The sequence below is a fragment of the Electrophorus electricus genome, chromosome 17 (genome assembly GCF_041902795.1).
Source record: "Electrophorus electricus isolate QZ-2024a chromosome 17, ASM4190279v1, whole genome shotgun sequence".
NCBI lineage: Eukaryota > Metazoa > Chordata > Actinopteri > Gymnotiformes > Gymnotidae > Electrophorus > Electrophorus electricus.
This window is the reverse complement of record NC_137513.1, coordinates 597,501-616,563: the sequence shown is the minus strand read 5'-3', so window position 1 is coordinate 616,563 and position 19,063 is coordinate 597,501. Positions and strand designations below refer to the sequence as shown.

Below are 19,063 nucleotides of genomic sequence, written 5' to 3'. Positions count from 1 at the left end.
CTTGTGGTGAGTTAAAGCCAAGTTCATAAGGTGCTTTAGATCTAATGATAAATGCTTTAGGAGGTAGTATTGGCACCTCTTAAATAAAGACAATCAAAAGAAGAGCTGTAAATGCCCTTTGATTAAACAACAGCCATGTATGACCAGTAAACTAATTCCAAGCGTCATTCACTTACACAAGTTACACATGTATCACCAAAGTTCCAGAGCACCTTATTTACCCAGTGAATGCCCAGTGGGGTATTTATCCAATGAATGCCCAGTTGGGTTTTGAGGCAAGACATCATGTTTCTTTGCAATCAGCATATTAACTATGAGCTACAGTAAAGTATTGCCTTGATGATGACAGTTAAGCGCTTCATCACACAGTTGTCCAAGCTTGAGAGCGGCTGAGATGTTAATTATTAGTTCCACTAATACCCTTCTTCAGCCTTTCGTCCTCTTGTGAACAAAGGTCTTGGATTGTGTCCTAAGACTCCGTTGGAGAAATCTTTCCTCAAGGCATTTGGGTGATACTAAACTGCAGTTTGATACTGTTTAAAATCACCCTAGAAGAACATCTAACTGGGGGGAAATGGCCAACTCCAGCGTGGACGTCGGGACGCGTGTGATGATCAGCAACCTAGCAGACGTCACTGTGATTCTTGGCTACTTTGTAGTTGTCATTGGAGTGGGAATTTGGGTTGGTGCACAAGTGCTTTGTGTGTTTGAGTATAAAAGTGATGTGTTGTGAACTAGTCCAGCTCCATGAAGTGACATGTATTTGCTATGACAATAACTTAATTTTAAATGTAATAACTTTATTAATTTTTAATTGTAAACCTTATTATTCAAAGACCTTCAAAGGGAGATGAGCTTAATTTGAGTTTGAGTTAATTTGAGTTTACTCATGGATAGTAACAGCAGGAAAATATGTAGCTATGTTTTGTTTTCTGTTTGTCAGTCGATGTTTAGGACTAATCGTGGCACAGTGGGAGGATACTTCCTCGCAGGACAGACCATGTCCTGGTGGCCAGTAAGTGAAATCATCTGTTCCAACTAGATTATGTTGTGGTTTCATATAACAAAGAAGGACTCTGTTTTTTTGGATTCAAATATTTTACCCATAATCCTACTGCTGCAATAAATGGGCTGCTGAAGAAAAGGAGAATGTGTTAAAGGTTTGGCTCTGCCCCACTCTTACAGGTGGGAGCCTCCCTGTTTGCAAGTAATATTGGCAGTGGCCATTTTGTTGGCCTGGCAGGCACTGGGGCAGCCAGTGGGATCGCTGTGGGAGGCTTTGAATGGAACGTAAGTTGGAACAGATGCCGGAAATAAACCCTAGTTCAGCACCCTGCACACGTGCTCTGTAATCAGGGTAAATTATTTCATCAAGTCTTAATTTTCTCTACAAACACATTCTTTGGCACAGTAATACACATCATATTGTTTGTACATTTTTGGTACAAACAGCAGTTAATTTTCTTTGATTAATTTGGTTTTTAATATTTCTTGTTTCTGTCAGTGTTTTGACAAATCAAAGCACTGATAAGAGCTAATAAATGTAAACAAATCTGGTTGCAATAATTCTGGCCAACTTGAACCAACTTGTTTTGAGTGTGTTTTGAGTGTTTGCTGGTCTTGCAGGCTTTATTCGTTGTTCTGCTGTTGGGATGGCTCTTTGTGCCTGTCTATTTAACTGCTGGAGTAAGTTCCCTTTCCACTGAAGAACATATTAGACTATTTCGTTAAATAACTTATTTTAGAGATTAACCTAAAAATGTGTATTGAGCATGGTACAGATTTAAACTGTGTGCAGAAGCAATCTGGTTCTGTCACCTTCTGCTTTTTAAAAGGTGATCACTATGCCACAATACCTGAAGAAAAGGTTTGGAGGGACCAGGATCAGTCTGTACCTCTCTGTCATCTCCCTATTTCTCTACATCTTCACCAAGATCTCTGTAAGTTCAAATGCAAATCACAGCATTCTGAATTCGACAGAAACATTTTCTGTTCACAGTACAAAAGCACCAGCTCATTATAGGGAGTTATTTGTTTCTGTCAATGTTTAAAAAATGTAGCATTAGGAGTTTGTAATTGTCATGGCTTCACACTTGAACCACTAGGAGTTTGGAACTGTAATGTGAATTCACACTTAGCTATAATTGCCTTTCATTAGTGTGCTCAGAATGCAGTTGTGTGTGTGTCAGGTGGACATGTTCTCCGGAGCAGTGTTCATACAGCAGGCGCTCGGATGGAATATCTACATCGCAGTGATTGCACTTCTCTCCATAACTGCACTCTACACTGTAACAGGCAAAATTCCAGATCACTCACCTTATACAGAAAACAGGAGGACAAAAAAACAGAAACACACTTGTGTGAATTTTAAAAAATGTGTACAATTAGCAAGGCGACTACATGCGTGAGTCGCATGAGGTGGAATGCCAGCTAGAGCAGTAACATGACATTTGACACCTTGATACTGAGATTTAAAAAAGTAAATTATTTACAGTATCATGAGGAACAGTGTGAGATCCATGATACAGTGGCTCCTTACACACTGCTAAACAAATAGTAGGATGGCTAAAGGAACACCACGATGACATTAGAGGCCTGCTTTGACCGTGCCAATCATCAGATCGAATCATCACTGAACTTTTACGTTAGAGATTCTGCAAAAATAGAGACTGTAGCAGATCCTTCAGCTCCATTCTCCTTCAGAAGTTCCAATTACCCATTTTCAAAAGTTCAGGACTTATTTGACCACCTTTTAAGGTGTTTACAAAAGAATTCCAACCTGTTTACTCAATATAGTCATTAGCACATATTTGGGAAGAACTATATGTAATTGGTTTTGATTAAGCAACGGTGTCTACCTATTTTAAAATATTTACTAAAACAGAAATATGATAAATAAGATGTTTAATAAATCAGACCTTATGAATTTCTATTGTAAGAAAGTCAGTTCAGGCAACAACACGTAAGACATTTTTACTCTATATTCATACATACATACATGTTTATATATAGCGCATATACAGCAACATGTGGTGTAATGTTAAAACACGTGTTGACTTATCTTCGGATTGTCTTAAGAAATCTGTAAGACAAGTTTGTAACCCTGTGTCCTGAAGGTGGACTGGCTGCTCTGATGTATACGGACACAGTCCAGACCTTCGTCATCATCGCTGGAGCCTTCGTCCTTATGGGCTTCTGTAAGTTTCTTGACCTTCTCACTGTGACACATTCATACAGCCTCACATGTTAAGCCATTTCAACATGTCACCAGACAAGTGATCTTCATGAGAGTGCTATGCTATTAACCTATTGCCTGTAGATTTAGCTGTATGTTACGTATCACGCATGTCCTGCTTCTGTCTTATTTTCTGACAGCCTTCTATGAAGTTGGAGGTTACAGTGCCTTACTTGAGAAATATAGTTTGGCTTTACCATCTCCACACATGAGACTGTCCCCAGACCCCCAGCGCTTCAACATCTCTCCAGTCTGTTATACCCCACGCGAGGACGCGTTTCACCTGCTGAGAGACCCTGTGAGTGGTGACCTGCCTTGGCCTGGCGTCCTGTTTGGCATTGCCGTCGTGGGTGGGTGGTACTGGTGCACTGACCAGGTGAGCCCAACACTGCAGGTATCTGTTGGTGGTGGTGGTTTTAAGTTAGTAATAACTGAGCAAGTACAACATAGTTTATCTTTCTTGTCTGATGACTGTATACACTGTAGTTTAGGGACCTGTTGCCATGACTACAGCAGTTTGCAGAGGTCATGTAATGTTATATGTGAATGTTCTGTTTGTGTTTTTTGAGCGCTTGTTGAAATCTGTTGCCACTGCAGGTGATAGTACAGCGGTGTTTAGCCGCACGCAGTCTCACCCACGTGAAGGCTGGCTGCATCCTGTGCGGGTACCTGAAGCTTCTCCCCATGTTCCTCATGGTGTTCCCTGGCATGATCAGCAGGGTCCTCTTCCCTGGTACACCCACACACCTTCGCACCTTCACCATAAACATTTCAGTGCCGTCTGAGATTGGAGGGCACTTCTCAGGTGCTGCACACTGTCTTACTAGATGAGGTGGGGTGTGTGGTTCCGGAGAGATGTAAGGAGGTGTGTGGGGCAGAGGTTGGCTGCTCCAACATCGCTTACCCCAAGCTGGTGGTCTCCGTCATGCCCGATGGTGAGATACACACACTCATTTTACATTTACAGCACTGGGGAGACACCGAAAGCAACTCTCTCTCTCACACACCCACACACACCCTGGAAATGGAACCTGAGAGCTTGTAATTTGCTCTGGCAGGTAAGCTACACATACTGTACTCTGTATTCATAGTTCCATCACTTCTTCACACAGACACTGTGCTGCAGAGGTTTGTTAAAATGAAGTTTTTTTTTCCTTTTTTAGATGTGTAAAACCCAAGTTAGCCCTCCCCTTTTGTCTTTATTTGTCTTTTGTCTTCCTCCCTTTGAATTGCTGTCATTTCCTCTCTTCAGGTCTGAGGGGGTTGATGTTAGCTGTCATGTTAGCAGCCCTAATGAGCTCTTTGGCCTCCATCTTCAACAGCAGTAGCACCCTGTTCACCATGGACATCTGGACCCGCATACGGCCCCAGGCCCGGGACAGAGAGCTTATGATCGTCGGCAGGTTGAAATCAAAGAGCAAACACTCCTCTTTAATAGATAACAGGCCATACCAAATAAATGTAGACATATGTAGTGCTATACTGCAGCTAGAATACCCCACGTAACGTAGGAATGTGTGGGATATGTGTAGAGATCTGTCTTTAATCTGCTATGTCTTTAATCTGCTGTATTACTCCAACAGGGTGTGGGTGCTCTGCATTGTTGCGATCAGTATTTGCTGGATCCCTGTGGTACAGGTTGCCCAGAGTGGTCAGCTATTCGATTACATCCAATCAGTGACAAGTTACCTGGCTCCACCTATAGCTGCAGTGTTCTTTCTGGCCATTTTTGTAAAGAGAGTCAATGAGCCGGTAATTAATATTAATATTCAGTATAGATTACGGCGGAAAATACTTAATTTTAATACTTAATAATTAAAAATGAATATAGATGTGAATAGGCACAAATGTAAAAAATGGTATGGGGTCATTCTGAAAATTAACTGCATCTATTTTTATATCTTTTACCTAAGCAGTGTGTATAGTAAGCCAGTTATTTAGAAAATGTTGCAATGCTATAAATTTAATTCTATAAACTGACAATATTCACATCCGCCACAATTTTGAGTATAATCTCTGCAGTGATACTTTCATTGAAGACAAGTTTCACTCACATAACGAACAGTAGGTTAGTTGATTCTCAAGTTGTTGGTTTCAGTTACAACCTTAATGTTCTCTCCTGTCAGGGTGCCTTCTGGGGTCTAATGGGAGGTCTGCTCATGGGCCTGTGTCGCATGGGCCCCGAGTTCTACTTTGGTTCAGACAGCTGCCTGTTTCCCTCCAATTGCCCAGAACTGATATGCGGGGTTCACTACCTGTATTTCGCAGTGCTGCTCTTCTTCTGTACGGGGGCACTAGTGCTCCTGGTGAGCTGCTGCACGCCACCCATCGATGACAAACATGTACGTGCAAACAGTTAGCACCCAGTGACGTCAGGTTATCCACGTCCTGTTCACGTATACTCACGTCTCAATTCACCTGATTCCCTGTGCCAAGCTTCACAGACTTGTGTTCAGCTTGCGCTACTCTAAGGAAGAGCGGGCTGATCTGGACTGGGAAGAAGATGAACGAGGAAGGAAAGCTCACAGAGAAATGGAAGACAAACACAAGGACACTTGTGCTGAGAACAGAAGTAAGACATCATAGAAACAGCCATGGTATCTTTAGGGGTTACATTAAAATTAATACATTTGAACTATATCAAATATTTATAATTTACAATGTTATTTTGCAGCTGGAAATGGGACTAAATCTGGACTTATCCGTCTAATTGACTGGTTTTGTGGCTTAAGTGGCTCACAGTCTTCTGAGTCCACTGAAGAAGTCGCAGAAAGACCTAAACAACTACCAGACATAAGTGAAGACCTGGTGTGGAAGCACTTTGTCAATGCTAATGCCCTCATAATGATGGCAGTGGCTGTCTATTTTTGGGGATTCTACGCTTGACGGGAACCTGCTTGGAATTAGATACCACCATCAAATACATCAGTGTGAAACTTTTGGAATAAATACAATCAACAGAACTAATGACACACTCTAATGGATGATACAAGGAGATGCATCTCTGTCCTTCATAGAACCCCATATACGACAGTTTTAGGTTTGGGTAAGGTAGACCAAAGACATCCTAAGATTTTGATGATGTCAGTATTATATAGTATATGTTATAACAAGATCTAGTAAAACAAACGTTACATACTGTTTTCTTGTTGTTGCAAGGTAACCTAGTGTTAAAAAAACAAACAAAAATAAATTAAATTTCACAGTGTGAATATGCTGATATTGATTATAGACTGATTTGCAAAAATTGATTATATACTGATTTGCTGATATTCATTATATACTGATTTCCCAGCTCTTCTACTTATAATTTTATGTACAGTTGAGCATATGGTATCAGTATCCCCTGGCATGTATGATTAAAAGGAAATAAAAATGCTAAAATGGGCTTGTACACCTGTAGTGTGCAAAAGTATTGCAACTTAATACAAATATCAATTTTAAATAAATTTTATTTACTTTAGAGGCAAAAATTCTTTATAGCATTATTTGACAGTGAAACCTACAACGGTCTCCCAAACCCAAAGAGACAGCATCAACACTTGATTCTGTTTGAAAGGTTTCCCAGACTGATGGCAAGAGCAGAATGAATGAGGTTAAGGCCGGATCCTACACACGCACTGGCATCCATCAGCACATGGGCAGCCAGTGGCAGCCAGCCTGCAGCAGGGACCCGCAGAGAAAATCTCTGGACGAGAAAGACTCATTTCATTAATGCTTTATGAAAAGAGCTTCAAAAACCAGAAGGAAGGAGGGGAAAAAAGTCTCATTCCTACTCAAAGAAAATGACAAAAATACCCAATGAACAGTAGAAGTGTAGATTACAAAATGACATCAGGTATTGGTAAAGTGACATCATTTTTGCTCTTATTTGCCCCAGGATCAGCAAACAACACTTGACATCCAACCTCAGTACATTTAATTACTTCCACAAGACTAGTAAGTGCCTGCAAGGCTGAAGTTGGCTTCGGAGCTGGTCTTAGGAAAAGACTGCCAAGCCATAAGAATTTCTAACCAATTTACAAATACATTTAAAGATCTAGTCCCATGCAGCAGACGTTAACCTCATTTAATCAGCATCGGTATTCACATGTGAGCACTGGTCTGCGTATTATGGGAGTAAGAATTAAGTATGGTGCACTGCTAAGAACTATACTGACATGATAGCAAGGTTAACAAGCTGAGACAGGGAGGCAAGCTCAACCATAAATATTACAGTGGCATGAGGTTTAGGCAACATGAGAAGAGGGAGGGGATCCAGAATTCCCCTGCTCCTGCCTTTACCTCCCATCTTCTCTTCTGGTGCGGACCTGGACCATATCGCATGGCTGAACCCAATTGTTGTCATGCAGTCCGACCCTACAGCCTGGCGTGTCTTTGTCTGTGCGCCTACAACACATCCAGTAGGAGCGTCCGTAAGGCAGGTCGTGGTGGTAAGGTTTGGGGTGCCAGCGGCAGAGAGAGACGTCCCCCCGCTCGTACTGGCGTTTGCACTGCTTGCAGGGGTCGTCGCGGTACAGCGGGTCCTGGTTCCAGCGAGAGTCCGTGGCACGCACGCCGTAGGTCTCAATCAGGGTCTTGAAGTCATGGCAGGTACACTTGAGGGCAGCGAGCGAGCGAGTAGGAAGGTAGCTGAAGATGCTGACCATGATGTGATCGGGAAGCATGAGCATGTACTGCCGGGGCTCCAGGAGCCGCTGGATCTGAAAACGGATCTCAAGGAAGTCATGGGAGACGTGACGGTAGAGACGACAGAGAGATTTGTCAGCACAGTCGTCCACGCTAGCTATCGGGCTCTCCGGCCTCTCTACGGCTGCCCCTACTGGCCCATTGTTGTTTGCACAATCCAAAGAGCACAGCCCACTTGGGACCCCAGCGCTGCTTTCATCTTCTGCAGAAGGAGTCTGCAGGAAGAACAGCTGGCCAGGTGGAGGGTCTTCTGAGGAACCAGCTGTGTTAGCGCCACCAGGCATAGCAAAGCACACGGTCTCTTCTTGGACATTCTCTGTGCTGTCCTTACCGTAGAAGACGCACTGGTCCACAGCACCTGTTACTACAACCTCAACATGGAAGCCAGTCATCCTTTCTCGAGCCACAGTCTTCTTTTCCCCTGAGCAGTGATCGTGGTTAGGGTCAGGCGCTGTGGGAGCCGGACGCTCAGCGACGCCTTCACCTAAAATATCAGACTTTGGCGAGCCAGCCAGGATGGCACCTGGGTCTCGAGATGAAGGACTAACCAGTTGGTAGAGGTCACATGTTATCTTTTCTTTGGCCCTGGCTCCTGCCTGTCCCCCTCCAGACCCACAGCTCATAAACATGCACCTTGGGCGGCCTTCGGGCTCAGACTGGGAACGGGTATCCAAACTGGACACCCGAAAAGCAATCCTTACTTCCCCTCGACTATGGCTTTGGCTAGCAGCCCCAGTCTCGCCCACACAATCCCGCTCTTTGGCAGAATTATGAACCTGAGGCCGTAGCAGCGCACTGTCCAGGTTTTGCTGCTGAGACTCAAAGTGTGCGACAGCCCGAGCGACCCGGCGTGATTCCTGTTGCTGCTCAAAGTCACTTTTAGAGGCCTGTTGGATCGGGCGGTTCTCTGAAAGGAATACGACAGGCGAAGAATCCGAATTCTGAAGGACTGTGTGATGCTGGTTGCCGGAGGCGGTCTGTCCGTGAGCTACCATGCCTTGCAGGGCCATGGCTGCCCGCTGCTCTACGAGAGCTACCATCTCAGCCACAGAAAGCAGATCGGTGTCACTGACTCCGACGGCGTCGTCCGGCGCACAGGGCTCTGAATGCAGCTCTGAGCCCGCATGCTGGGCTCTCACCGGAGGGTCATAGGACGAGCAGCGGCGACGCCGCTTAGCCTTGGTACAGTCGCCACCCCAGTTCCCTTTGACCTTCATGGCACTGGGCCTCGGGAAACCTGCCCCACTACACTGGTGAGCCACAAAGAAGGCAATTTTTTCCTTGGTGTTGCCGGGCTTGATGACATACCATGTATCCAGCAATACCCTACCATCTTCCATTTGTGAAGTAGGGGAGGGTGGTGCAGGGGGTGGGGGGGGCAGGAGGCTGGTCGCTTGGGCAGGAGGGGTGTTCTCCGTGCCAACATCCTCATCACGCTCTTCACCGACTCCACCAGCCTCTATGGACGTGCAACCAACCGTGTCAGCTTTACAGAGCGAAGATGTCCCACTGCCAGTTGTGCCATTGCTGTATGGCTTATTCTGAGAGTATGTGCCAAAGGGGCGTGGGCACCAAAGGCGTATGTGGGAAAAGGTGTCACGGTTCATTTTGAGCCCACTGGGAGCATATCTGCCACTATGCAGGGCAGTTACTTTGAACTTCACCATTCATTCTCACTGTGCCAGACTGTAATATCCACCAACGTTTTCTGAGGAATAAACAAAAAGCAAAGTAAGAATCTGGAACCACATGCTATTGTATGGTGGTGTTTGTTTGTTTGTTTGTTTTTTAACTCATTTCAATACATTTTAACATAAAACAACATAAAAACAATGGACATCTTGTTTGAACAGATATACAGAGATTTGCAAAACTAGTGAAGCACACAAGGTTTCCAGAGAAACATGATGTTTCGGATGGAGATCCTTCATCAGCTGTGTAAGCAAAGTGTACTGAAGTGTTTTTCTTTCATTTGGTTTCTCTGGAAACCTTGTATACTTCACTACCTTGAATACTTTTACACCAAAGCACCCCCCCCCCCCACACACACACACAAACTACTGTCTTTATTTTTATATATCCAGTCACTGGTATTAAGTGGTATTAAGTACAACTATCTTGTATTTGCTACAAAAATAAACATTGTACCTCATTTGTTAGCATACAGTTTGTCAGTCACCCTATATGTCCACATGACACCTACTGACCATTACTTTGGTAGTGACATTAACAATAACATGATAGTAGCGTGGTTGTCACAGTCCATCAGGTACAGCAGTGTGACTGCTGGATTAAGCAGTCCTACAAAAGCGCAAAATTCTCTTAGCTCTACACCTGCAAGGTGTTTCCCAAAAAGTGGCTGATGAGAATATATAAACAGAGTACAGCAGTCATTTAATGTTTGAAAATATTACATCAGGTGACTGGTATTCATTATTAATTTTGCTTCTGTGCTAACCTTACTGCACCAGTAAGAACGAAAGATGCATGTTTCTGATGAACAAAGCACAGTGGAAGTGGTAGGTGTGTTATCAGGGGGTTTAATCTGGTAGCTCAGTGGTTATGATTACAAACCAGCCACAGGACTGCATATTCAGTTATAGGTGGATCTGGTGAAAAAGGGGTCATCACTTATGAATAATAATGTTCTAAGTGCACCTGTGAAGCAGATGTTCATTACTTGTTCTGTCATCTTGTACAAAGTTAATTCCCTTTCCCTTTGTTCAGTAGCACCTTTCCTCCTCAGTGAAAAACGCTGCTAGGCAGGTTTACCTGGGCAATTATGGCCAAAAAAAACAAAAACAAATTAACCTAAATTAGCAATTAATTACGATGTCCTTGGGTGTCAAAAACACTGCAGTTCTCAAAATAAACCAAGCCAAACTGCTACATAATAAAACCATCAAACAGTCCACTGTACAATAATCCGTTTTTTTTTTCCTGTAAATCAGACTAACATGAGTGGCTGGTTAGCACACGGCCTAGCTAAGGAGCTAACCAGGCTAGCCGCTCGCTTCATCTCCGCAGCAAGTTATGTAGTGTAGTTTACCTGGGGACAGTCCACAGCCACATTCCCCTTTTAAATGGACGATTAGCTAGTTGACGTAAACACCTATCGTACACTTCATTTTATACAAGAAGCAAAGAAATCGAGTTAAGTGGAATTAGCTAGTATAGTTAGCTAGCCACGTCCCAGCTGTACTGAGGCTGCTAGCCTGCTAACGTTAGCTGGCCAAGCGAGCAGGTTTCGCCAGCTAGCTAGCTTAGCGTTAGCTAACGGGAGGAATTCTGGTGTGACTTCTAGCTAGCTAATATTGTTCGCAAGATTTAGCTACTCGTTAGCTAGCAGGCTAACAAACTGGCTTAATACTTCTTGACAAAACTACCGTAATTATATTAATCAAAGTGTATAATCCTATGGTAATTAATTACTTCACCAATCTGGACACATTCGATACGTTGTCGGGACGATGTGACTGATGAATATTGTGTAATATGATAAAACCGCAGACCAACTTGGCTAACTTAGCGTAAGCACCATGGCTCTCTCGTTACCTTTACCTAGCTAACGCTAACGGTACATAAATATGCATTGCGATGCGCCTCTTCTTACCTTTCAAATAATGTATATCTCTTCGTTCCAGCACCTCTCCCACAATAACCACAACAAAATGTTAACCTATTTCAAATAAAATATATTTAAAAACACAAAATAGAGCAGAAACAAGGCCAGAGTGTTGCAGATCTGCTACAATAACATTAGCCTGCGACCTATCTGGAAGCCAATGACAATGTCCTCACATTGCTATCGCAGCAGACTGTTTTCGATGGATAATGTACATCTACCTTAGTAACAACTACCGCCTTTGAGTTAGCACAATCTGTTATTGAACTATGGCCTCAATACGCCCAGAAAAATATGATGTTCATATAAAACAAATTTAGTTTCATAGTATTGGAAAAGCAATAGAGAAAGGCCATCTTGTTGACAGGCAGCTGCAAAATGCCAAGAGCCAATAGTGAACCGGAGCTGATGGTGTGCCCATATATGGATGCTCCGCACTCCCCTCTCACCCCCCTCCCACCCCTCCTCCTCTTCCACACTCTTCCTCCTTTTTTTCTTCTTCTTCTTCTTCTTCTTCTTCTTCTTCTTCTTCTTCTTCTTCTTCTTCTTCTTCTTCTTCTTCTTCTTCTTCCATCTTAACATTTTACCGATACACTTGGATTTAGTAGTGGATGACGATTTACGCGATGGCACATGCAACGAAAGCTTTTGATTGTCTAATGGAGTCCTGTTAAGCATACTATCTATAAAAGTAAAGATACATAGGATTGCCAGAATAAGGAAACAACAGAGAAAACCAGTTTTGTTATTTTACTCAGCTGTTAAACATCCCCCGTCCTTAAAATAGTCTACAATAGTAATAAATGTAACAAAATAACTAATTTTTTGCATTACAGTCTACATTTCAAGATTTGTTACATTAAAGCTATTAAGATTTTCAAAATGTTTTTCAAAATGTTTTCAAAACCAGTTCACTGAAAACATCTTGACGTTAGTTACACTAGGATATAGATTTAACAATCTCGATGACTTTCACTGACTTTCTCTAAACGAAATCTTTTGAAATGAACTGATAATAATGTAAAGAGTATCTACTGGACTATTCTAAAGTGGAGACAGACAGTTTGTAGTGCAGTCTTACCTTCATGGTTGCTTGCTCTTCAGCTCCTGCTCACATTTCTTATTTCCGTGTGCTTATGCAGGGCCAGTGTCATTTGTTTTGTGCTTGAACATGAACATATTTGCCATGACAGCGCAATGAATAAGTTGGGTCTAGGATGACATTGGGATGTGAAAAGTGTCAGAATCCATGTGCAGAGACTGAATGTTTAGCACACGTGATTCTGTACACCCATGACTTTCATACAAAACACTTAATGTAATTTCATACAAAACACTTAATGTAATGTCATTTAGGTGACTATTCTCAGCCATATTAGTGGAACACAGCAGTGAACCAGTGGTTTTGTGAGTGCTGGGCAGAATGTTTTTGTTTGTTTTTAATGGATCAGCACTTCATTGAGGATCTCTGTGTCATACAAAATGATACGGCAGCGTAAAGCTGACGTTGCTCTCAGTGTCATGTACAGATTTTCGCCTGGAAGCATTCGAGCTGTAATGTGCTTGTGCTGGTATGCCTGCATTTACAGTTTCTTATGAAACCATTAGTCTTGATTGTCAACTTACACTTTGCTACCCTCTAGTCCTTTGGTGCCAAGCTGCATTCATGCAGAGGTTCATGATTGTTCAGTGCTCCAGACTACAGCATGACACAGTAACACATATTTATTCCTCTATTGTCCTGTCAGTTTTTGTGTCTTGCCCCAAACCTCTTAAAGTATAACATTTTTAAATTGTAAGTTGTAAATTTTTATATTTTTATAATATTTATAATATTTTTCTTCTTGTTCCAATCATGTTAAACTATATTTTTCCTGTACTGTCCTGTCCAAAATATTTCCCTTCTGATTTGCACACAGCAATTTTAATATTTAATTTAATGAGTCTAACACTACATTCAAAACTGTTTAACACATTGATTTTGCCTTTTAGTTACCGTACAATTTGTGGATTTTTAGATGCTATAAGATTATTAAAAGTTTATTTCAAAACATTTATATGTTGTGTTCTGTACTGTACCTGTGTTGACAAGCTCGTAAGCTTCTTGTGCGACACGTCGTATTTGTATTAATTATACATATTTCCTTTACTGAGTTCTAATACTACAAATACAATCATTTCCCTATTTATGGGTATTATTATTTAAACTTGTTTTGCCAATAATCATTTATTGTTCTGTTGCTGCTTGGTCGGGTCCTTTCCTGGTTCCTCCTGCCCTCACATTTAGCTGCTCACGAGGTCTGCAGAATTCCCAGTAATTAGTACAATATTAACACTTTTTCTCCAACGCTGTGGTGTATTAATTACACGAAAATAACCCAAAACGTGCTCAGCATCGCCTGTGTTCAAACTTTGCGTATGAGCGCTTCTAAAGCCCGCCCTAAGGTCAGGTTTCTGTACATTTGGTTGGCCATGTAACGCGTCTATCATGATTGTCTTTCCGGGTCCGCTAGCACGAAATAGTGCAGCTAATCGATTAATCGGAAGCGTCGGAGCGGAGTCGTGTCGTTTTCAGACATATATAAACCTGACGGACCCTATTTGTGAACGGTGGTAAGTGAGCTCATGTAAAGGATGGAACTATGTTTTAATAAGATAGAAGAAATTAGATATTTTAGCTAACTAACCACGTAGAACTACAGACCCAAGAAGAGGTCTGTACACTTCTAGTGTAAACACAACTTTAAGAGTTCCAGTTCATTTCTAGATATTTTGGTGCGCTGCGTTATGGAGCAGTGGATGTAGGCGTGAGGCGTTAATTTAATCCGCCGCGTTAGTGTTCCAGGTTGGGATCGCAGGCTTGGTACCTGAGGACTCAGTAGCCTGCGTATTAGTTCTGTATGGCAAGTGAATATTGAGTAGATCTTCATCTTCATCACGTCTTACTGGGAACAGTGGTGTATTTTGGATGCAGCTAGCAAAATAGTTACTGTATGTTCATGTATTCTCAGAACTTTAACTTCCTTTGAAAGTTCACGCATGACTTGTTTGACATTTACTAAGACACTACAGTTTTGTGGGATACTTTACCAATACATTTACTTTAAGAGTACACTTTTTTTGTGTTTTTTCCTGCTTCTTTATAGCAATGCTGTCAGAGGTACTGCAAGTACTGAGAGGTGCAGGCAAGGTGACTGCTGCCTTTGCCACAACCCAAGGGGACCACGTGAGACTGGTGGCCTGCAACTCAACCCTGGGTGCAGGTCTCAAAACAGCCCAGGATGTGGTGCAGGACTGGGCAGGAACCATGATGAGGCGAGAGGAGGTAGGTTGACTGGTGGATGCCAGGGTGCCATTTACAGCATTTAGCAGACTCTCTTATCCAGAGCGATTTACATGCGTATCAGTATGAGTGTGTATGTGTGTGTGTGCACGTGTTGCCTGGGAAACAAACCCATGACCTTGGTGTTACTAGCACCTACCTGTTCTGTGAATATACCTCATGATAAACTTTGAGTCTTCTAGTGCTTTTTCCTTTTTCCTTTACTGTCTCTTATGAAATATCATCTTAATACAAACTACCGAAAATGGTTACTTCATTTTCATTGGTTGTATTTCTGCCAGACACTGAAGCCCGAAGAGTTTCCTGACCTTGAGGGATGGGACCAGCCTGAGCAAGAGGATGCTGCAAAATGGGCTGTGGGCTCTGAGCCACCACCAGGAGTCACTAGTGAGGGTGGCACTGCTATGACAGGAACACCCCGAACAGTTGCTGCTGGCAGTGGCTGGCCTGCGCAGACATCTCGCTTCCTGCACATTTCAGCGCCTCGTCGGCACAGCAGGTTCATTCATGACTCGGTAGTGGCCAGACTAACTCCAGCGGACATCAGAAAAGCCAGAGAAGCTAAACAGAGCATTACCAGACCTGTACGACAGAAGGTGAGCAAAGTGTTGGTGTCATTTTCAAGCCATTAAAGCATTTCATGTGGTAATAATAGATATATTTGGATCAGTCTTTAAAGAAGGAGTTAGTTTATTTTGTATGTACATATGCAGGTATTTTTTGACCTTCAGCAGATGGGTAAAGACGTTCTCAGTGAAATTCAGTGATGGGGGTAGTAGACCTTTAATAAACCTGGTAAAGGAAGTCCCCTTTCTTTTGATAGTGTTTATGGGCTTATGGGTCAAATTCTGCAGTAGCTGGTAGATGAAGGATGTGCACTAGAAACAGTCTGGTGAAGTTCCAGCTGTCAGGGGCTGGATGTTCAAGACCCAGAGGGTTACAGGTAACACACTTCTACGCTTGAGAGGGGCAAGTCAGGCAGTCTCAAATCTCTGGACAGCGTCCAGCGTTCTCCATGTCTGTGTGTGTGTCTGGACACAGTGTTGGAAGAATAGAAAATATATTAAAGAGTTAGTGTTCTGTCCAGTTCTCAGCCAGCTATAATATGGATTGCAACTTTCATATAGGTGAACCCAAGCTGTTTATTTTAAAAAGAAAAGTGTTCTGATATTTTGTTTTTTCAGCTGAATGAACGATCCAGAGAGCAGAAAGTCCCTGTCACACAGATAAGTCGGCTTGTGAATTTTGGGGGTGAGTGATGTTCTGTGACAATGTCTGATCATTGAGGTTATTCAGAGAATAGCTGTTAACTAGTTGTGGTGGCATGTTTGGTTCACTAAAGCTACGTTACCAGTCTTCTGGCAAAGCTCAAAAGAACATGTATAACTACAAATGTAATCACTTTAACTGATGGAATTTGACTCACTTTTGAGATCTACTAGGTCTATTTGTTTTTATTCAGAAGTCTCTTTATTCCAGTGGCTTTCACACTGCTGCGTCTGCACAGGGTCTATGTTGCCGTTCTTCTAACCCTGTGCTCTTCTGGCAGGCTTGGCTGTTGGGCTTGGTCTTGGTGCCATTGCTGAGGTAGCCAGACAGTCTTTCAGGGGCAGTCGCTCAGGTAGGCCTGTGATCTTAAGAATCCTGTTTTGTCTGTTATCCTGTGTTTACTCAGTGTTTGGATGTCTCTCCTGTAGATGGGCAAGCTGTCTTGGATTCTCCACTCCTGTCCGAGGCCAACGCTGAACGCATCGTTAGAACTCTGTGTAAGGTGCGAGGAGCTGCCCTGAAGCTTGGACAGATGTTGAGCATTCAGGGTCAGAACTGTCTCCTCCATCTTAACTCTCAACTGTTTGCAAATGTTTCCAACCTGACCTACTAATTGCAAATGCTCATTACAGAGGGCTTTTGTTATTAAAAACATAAAATGTTTTTTGTTTTGTTATTGGTAATCATTCTTTTAATTTCCTCGCTTCTTCTAGATAATAGCTTCATCAATCCACAGCTGCAGAAGATCTTTGAAAGGGTTCGGCAGAGTGCAGACTTCATGCCGGTCAGTCAAATGAATGTAAGTTCCTCTGTGTCCCTGAACTGTTCCCCTGTGCCAACACTTTTACCTTTTGGGTTTGTGAACATGAAAGGCTGTTCTTTAGTTTTCAGGTTGACTTAAGTCCCGCTCAGCCATCATGAGGTAAACTGCAGGAGGTCGAAACAGCACTAGCAGTCAATAAATGACAGATTATGATTGACTGTGTCACTGTATAATGTGAATGGGCAACTGCTAATGTTCTGTGCCAGACATGACTTTTAAGATCTCCTGTCCTGTGTGTAGAAGGTTGTGGAGGAGGAGCTTGGCTCTGGCTGGAAGGAGAAGCTTTCGTCCTTCCAGGACAAACCATTTGCAGCAGCGTCCATCGGGCAGGTGCACCACGCGGTCTTACGAGACGGCAGGGAGGTTGCCATGAAGATACAGGTATGGCCTGAGGGGGGTGCTGTGTACCTCTAACGCTTAAATTCATTGAGGCATATTCAAAGTAGTGATTGTGTCATTTGACGTTTTGAATGAATTTGCCTGATTACATTTCTATTGTTAGTTTTTCACTTTGGTGTCCATTTATATAGACGTATACCCTCTTTATACTATTATAAGGGTCTTGGTTTGTTTTTATATGCCTGCTGGAATCAAATAACATCCTATGAATATTTTCTTAAACACAGAAACATGTAAAATTAGAATAATTAATTAGTTCTAGTACCTATCATGTGATCATCTACTGTGCAGTACCCTGGAGTGGCTGAGAGCATCAGAAGTGACATAAACAACCTAATGTCTGTGCTAAAGATGAGCGTGGTGTTTCCTGACGGTGAGGCACAGCTGATATTTGGCCGGCACGCTGAAACATGAGTTGTGCACTGGGAAGGATTATTTTTGTACTCAGTGGCTGTTTTCTTGCAGGGTTATTTGCTGACAGCAGCCTAGAAGTCCTTAAGAGGGAGCTTGCCTGGGAGTGTGACTACAGAAGAGAAGCAGAGTGCACTAAGCGCTTCAGGTATACTAGGTGACATGTTGACAGATTTCAACGTAAGCAAAGAGGTGAAGCGTCATTTTGACACACAGACCACCCTTAGATCTCTGATATATTTTACAAGACTGCATGTAATATGAGAGTGCACATATAACCAAAATAGTAAATGTCACAATGAAGTTTTATCCCACATCTTCAAATACAAGTTCAAACTGTTATAACACATTTCTGAAGAGTCTAAGTACATTTCTGACACTTGATTCCTGCAGGACTTTACTGGAAGGAGATCCAGTGTTCAGGGTGCCTGAGGCCATTGATGAGTTCAGTACCAGTCGTGTGATCACTATGGAGCTCGTTAACGGAGTCCCATTAGACAGCTGTGTGGATCTGGATCAGGATACTAGGAATAAAGTGAGTGAGAACTACAATAGTGGTACGGCATAGTTTGTACTGGCGGGCACTGGTAGCGCAGTGGTTGAGGTACTTAACATGTATTTGGAAGGTTACCAGTTCAAGCCCCACCACTGCCAAGTTACCACTTTTGGGCCCCTGAGCAAGACCCTCAACCCTCAGTTACTGAAGCTTTGCTCAGTCAGAGTTGTAAGTCACGTTGGATAAAAGCCTCAGCTAAATGCCATAAATGTAAATGTACTGTAGTTAATTGGGTCCCACCTGTTCATCCTAAAGCTGCAGTCATGCCTGCTATTGTCTGCAGCTGGTGTTGGGTTTGTTTCTCTCTCTTTTCCTCACTCATTTGAACAAAGTTCAGGTGTCGTGCAGTAACCAGGTCTGATACCAACAGTGTGCTTGCGCTAAGTTTGGATCATTCCTGTATGTCTAAAACTACAGCTTAGTAGATTAAGTGTACTGTTTCACAACCTTATATGTGATAATTTACATTAAATACATGGCATGAAGGACCAGGAGCAGAGTGAACCTGGTACTGGGGCATCTCTAGGTGACGTTAACATGTCAATCAAGCATTTAACAAGTGTGATAATCAAGTCAGTCGATGAGTTCAGTGATGCACATATGTTGTTTGTCAAACAGCAAATAAACAAGTGTTTGTGCATCTTGCACTAGAGGTTAAAGGCATCTGAATTCACATAAATTCACATGCACTCCAGTAGGCTTTGTGAGTTCAA

General features: G+C 42.7%; 3 protein-coding genes across 5 annotated transcripts in view; 2 read left to right on the top strand and 1 right to left on the bottom strand.

Moving 5' to 3' along the window:
• The first annotated feature begins 383 nt into the window (after positions 1–383).
• On the top strand, positions 384–6,651 carry slc5a2 (solute carrier family 5 member 2). The gene is made up of 15 exons (XM_027004678.3): positions 384–682; positions 944–1,015; positions 1,186–1,290; positions 1,627–1,686; positions 1,836–1,940; positions 2,190–2,295; positions 3,117–3,197; positions 3,376–3,611; positions 3,833–3,968; positions 4,063–4,170; positions 4,488–4,638; positions 4,819–4,987; positions 5,362–5,577; positions 5,672–5,807; positions 5,910–6,651. The coding sequence occupies exons 1-15, from the start codon at positions 575–577 to the stop codon at positions 6,119–6,121; spliced, it is 2,001 nt and encodes a 666-aa protein (XP_026860479.2). The 5' UTR covers positions 384–574; the 3' UTR covers positions 6,122–6,651.
• Positions 6,652–6,669: 18 nt separating this feature from the next.
• On the bottom strand, positions 6,670–11,955 carry fbxo46 (F-box protein 46). 2 transcript variants are annotated; one of them, XM_027004677.3, is made up of 3 exons: positions 11,538–11,955; positions 10,583–10,696; positions 6,670–9,632 (listed from the first exon to the last, which is right to left on the bottom strand). In XM_027004677.3, exon 3 carries the CDS (start codon positions 9,589–9,591, stop codon positions 7,516–7,518), a length of 2,076 nt encoding a protein of 691 aa, XP_026860478.2. In that variant the 5' UTR covers positions 9,592–9,632; positions 10,583–10,696; positions 11,538–11,955; the 3' UTR covers positions 6,670–7,515. The 2 variants fall into 2 exon arrangements, with proteins under 2 accessions (XP_026860478.2, XP_026860477.2); XM_027004676.3 differs by lacking the exon at positions 10,583–10,696.
• Positions 11,956–14,049: 2,094 nt separating this feature from the next.
• The window catches only part of coq8b (coenzyme Q8B), a 7,178-nt gene continuing 2,164 nt past the window's right edge, over positions 14,050–19,063 (top strand). Inside the window, exons 1-11 of one of the 2 annotated variants that reach the window (XM_027004729.3) lie at positions 14,050–14,162; positions 14,696–14,874; positions 15,174–15,488; positions 16,077–16,143; positions 16,442–16,513; positions 16,590–16,709; positions 16,875–16,960; positions 17,228–17,365; positions 17,675–17,756; positions 17,849–17,942; positions 18,188–18,329. In XM_027004729.3, the coding sequence (XP_026860530.2) occupies positions 14,698–14,874; positions 15,174–15,488; positions 16,077–16,143; positions 16,442–16,513; positions 16,590–16,709; positions 16,875–16,960; positions 17,228–17,365; positions 17,675–17,756; positions 17,849–17,942; positions 18,188–18,329 (1,293 nt within the window). In that variant the 5' untranslated portion in view covers positions 14,050–14,162; positions 14,696–14,697. Of the gene's footprint in view, positions 14,163–14,695; positions 14,875–15,173; positions 15,489–16,076; positions 16,144–16,441; positions 16,514–16,589; positions 16,710–16,874; positions 16,961–17,224; positions 17,366–17,674; positions 17,757–17,848; positions 17,943–18,187; positions 18,330–19,063 lie in introns of both variants that reach the window. The other variant, XM_027004728.3, reaches the window with a different exon arrangement.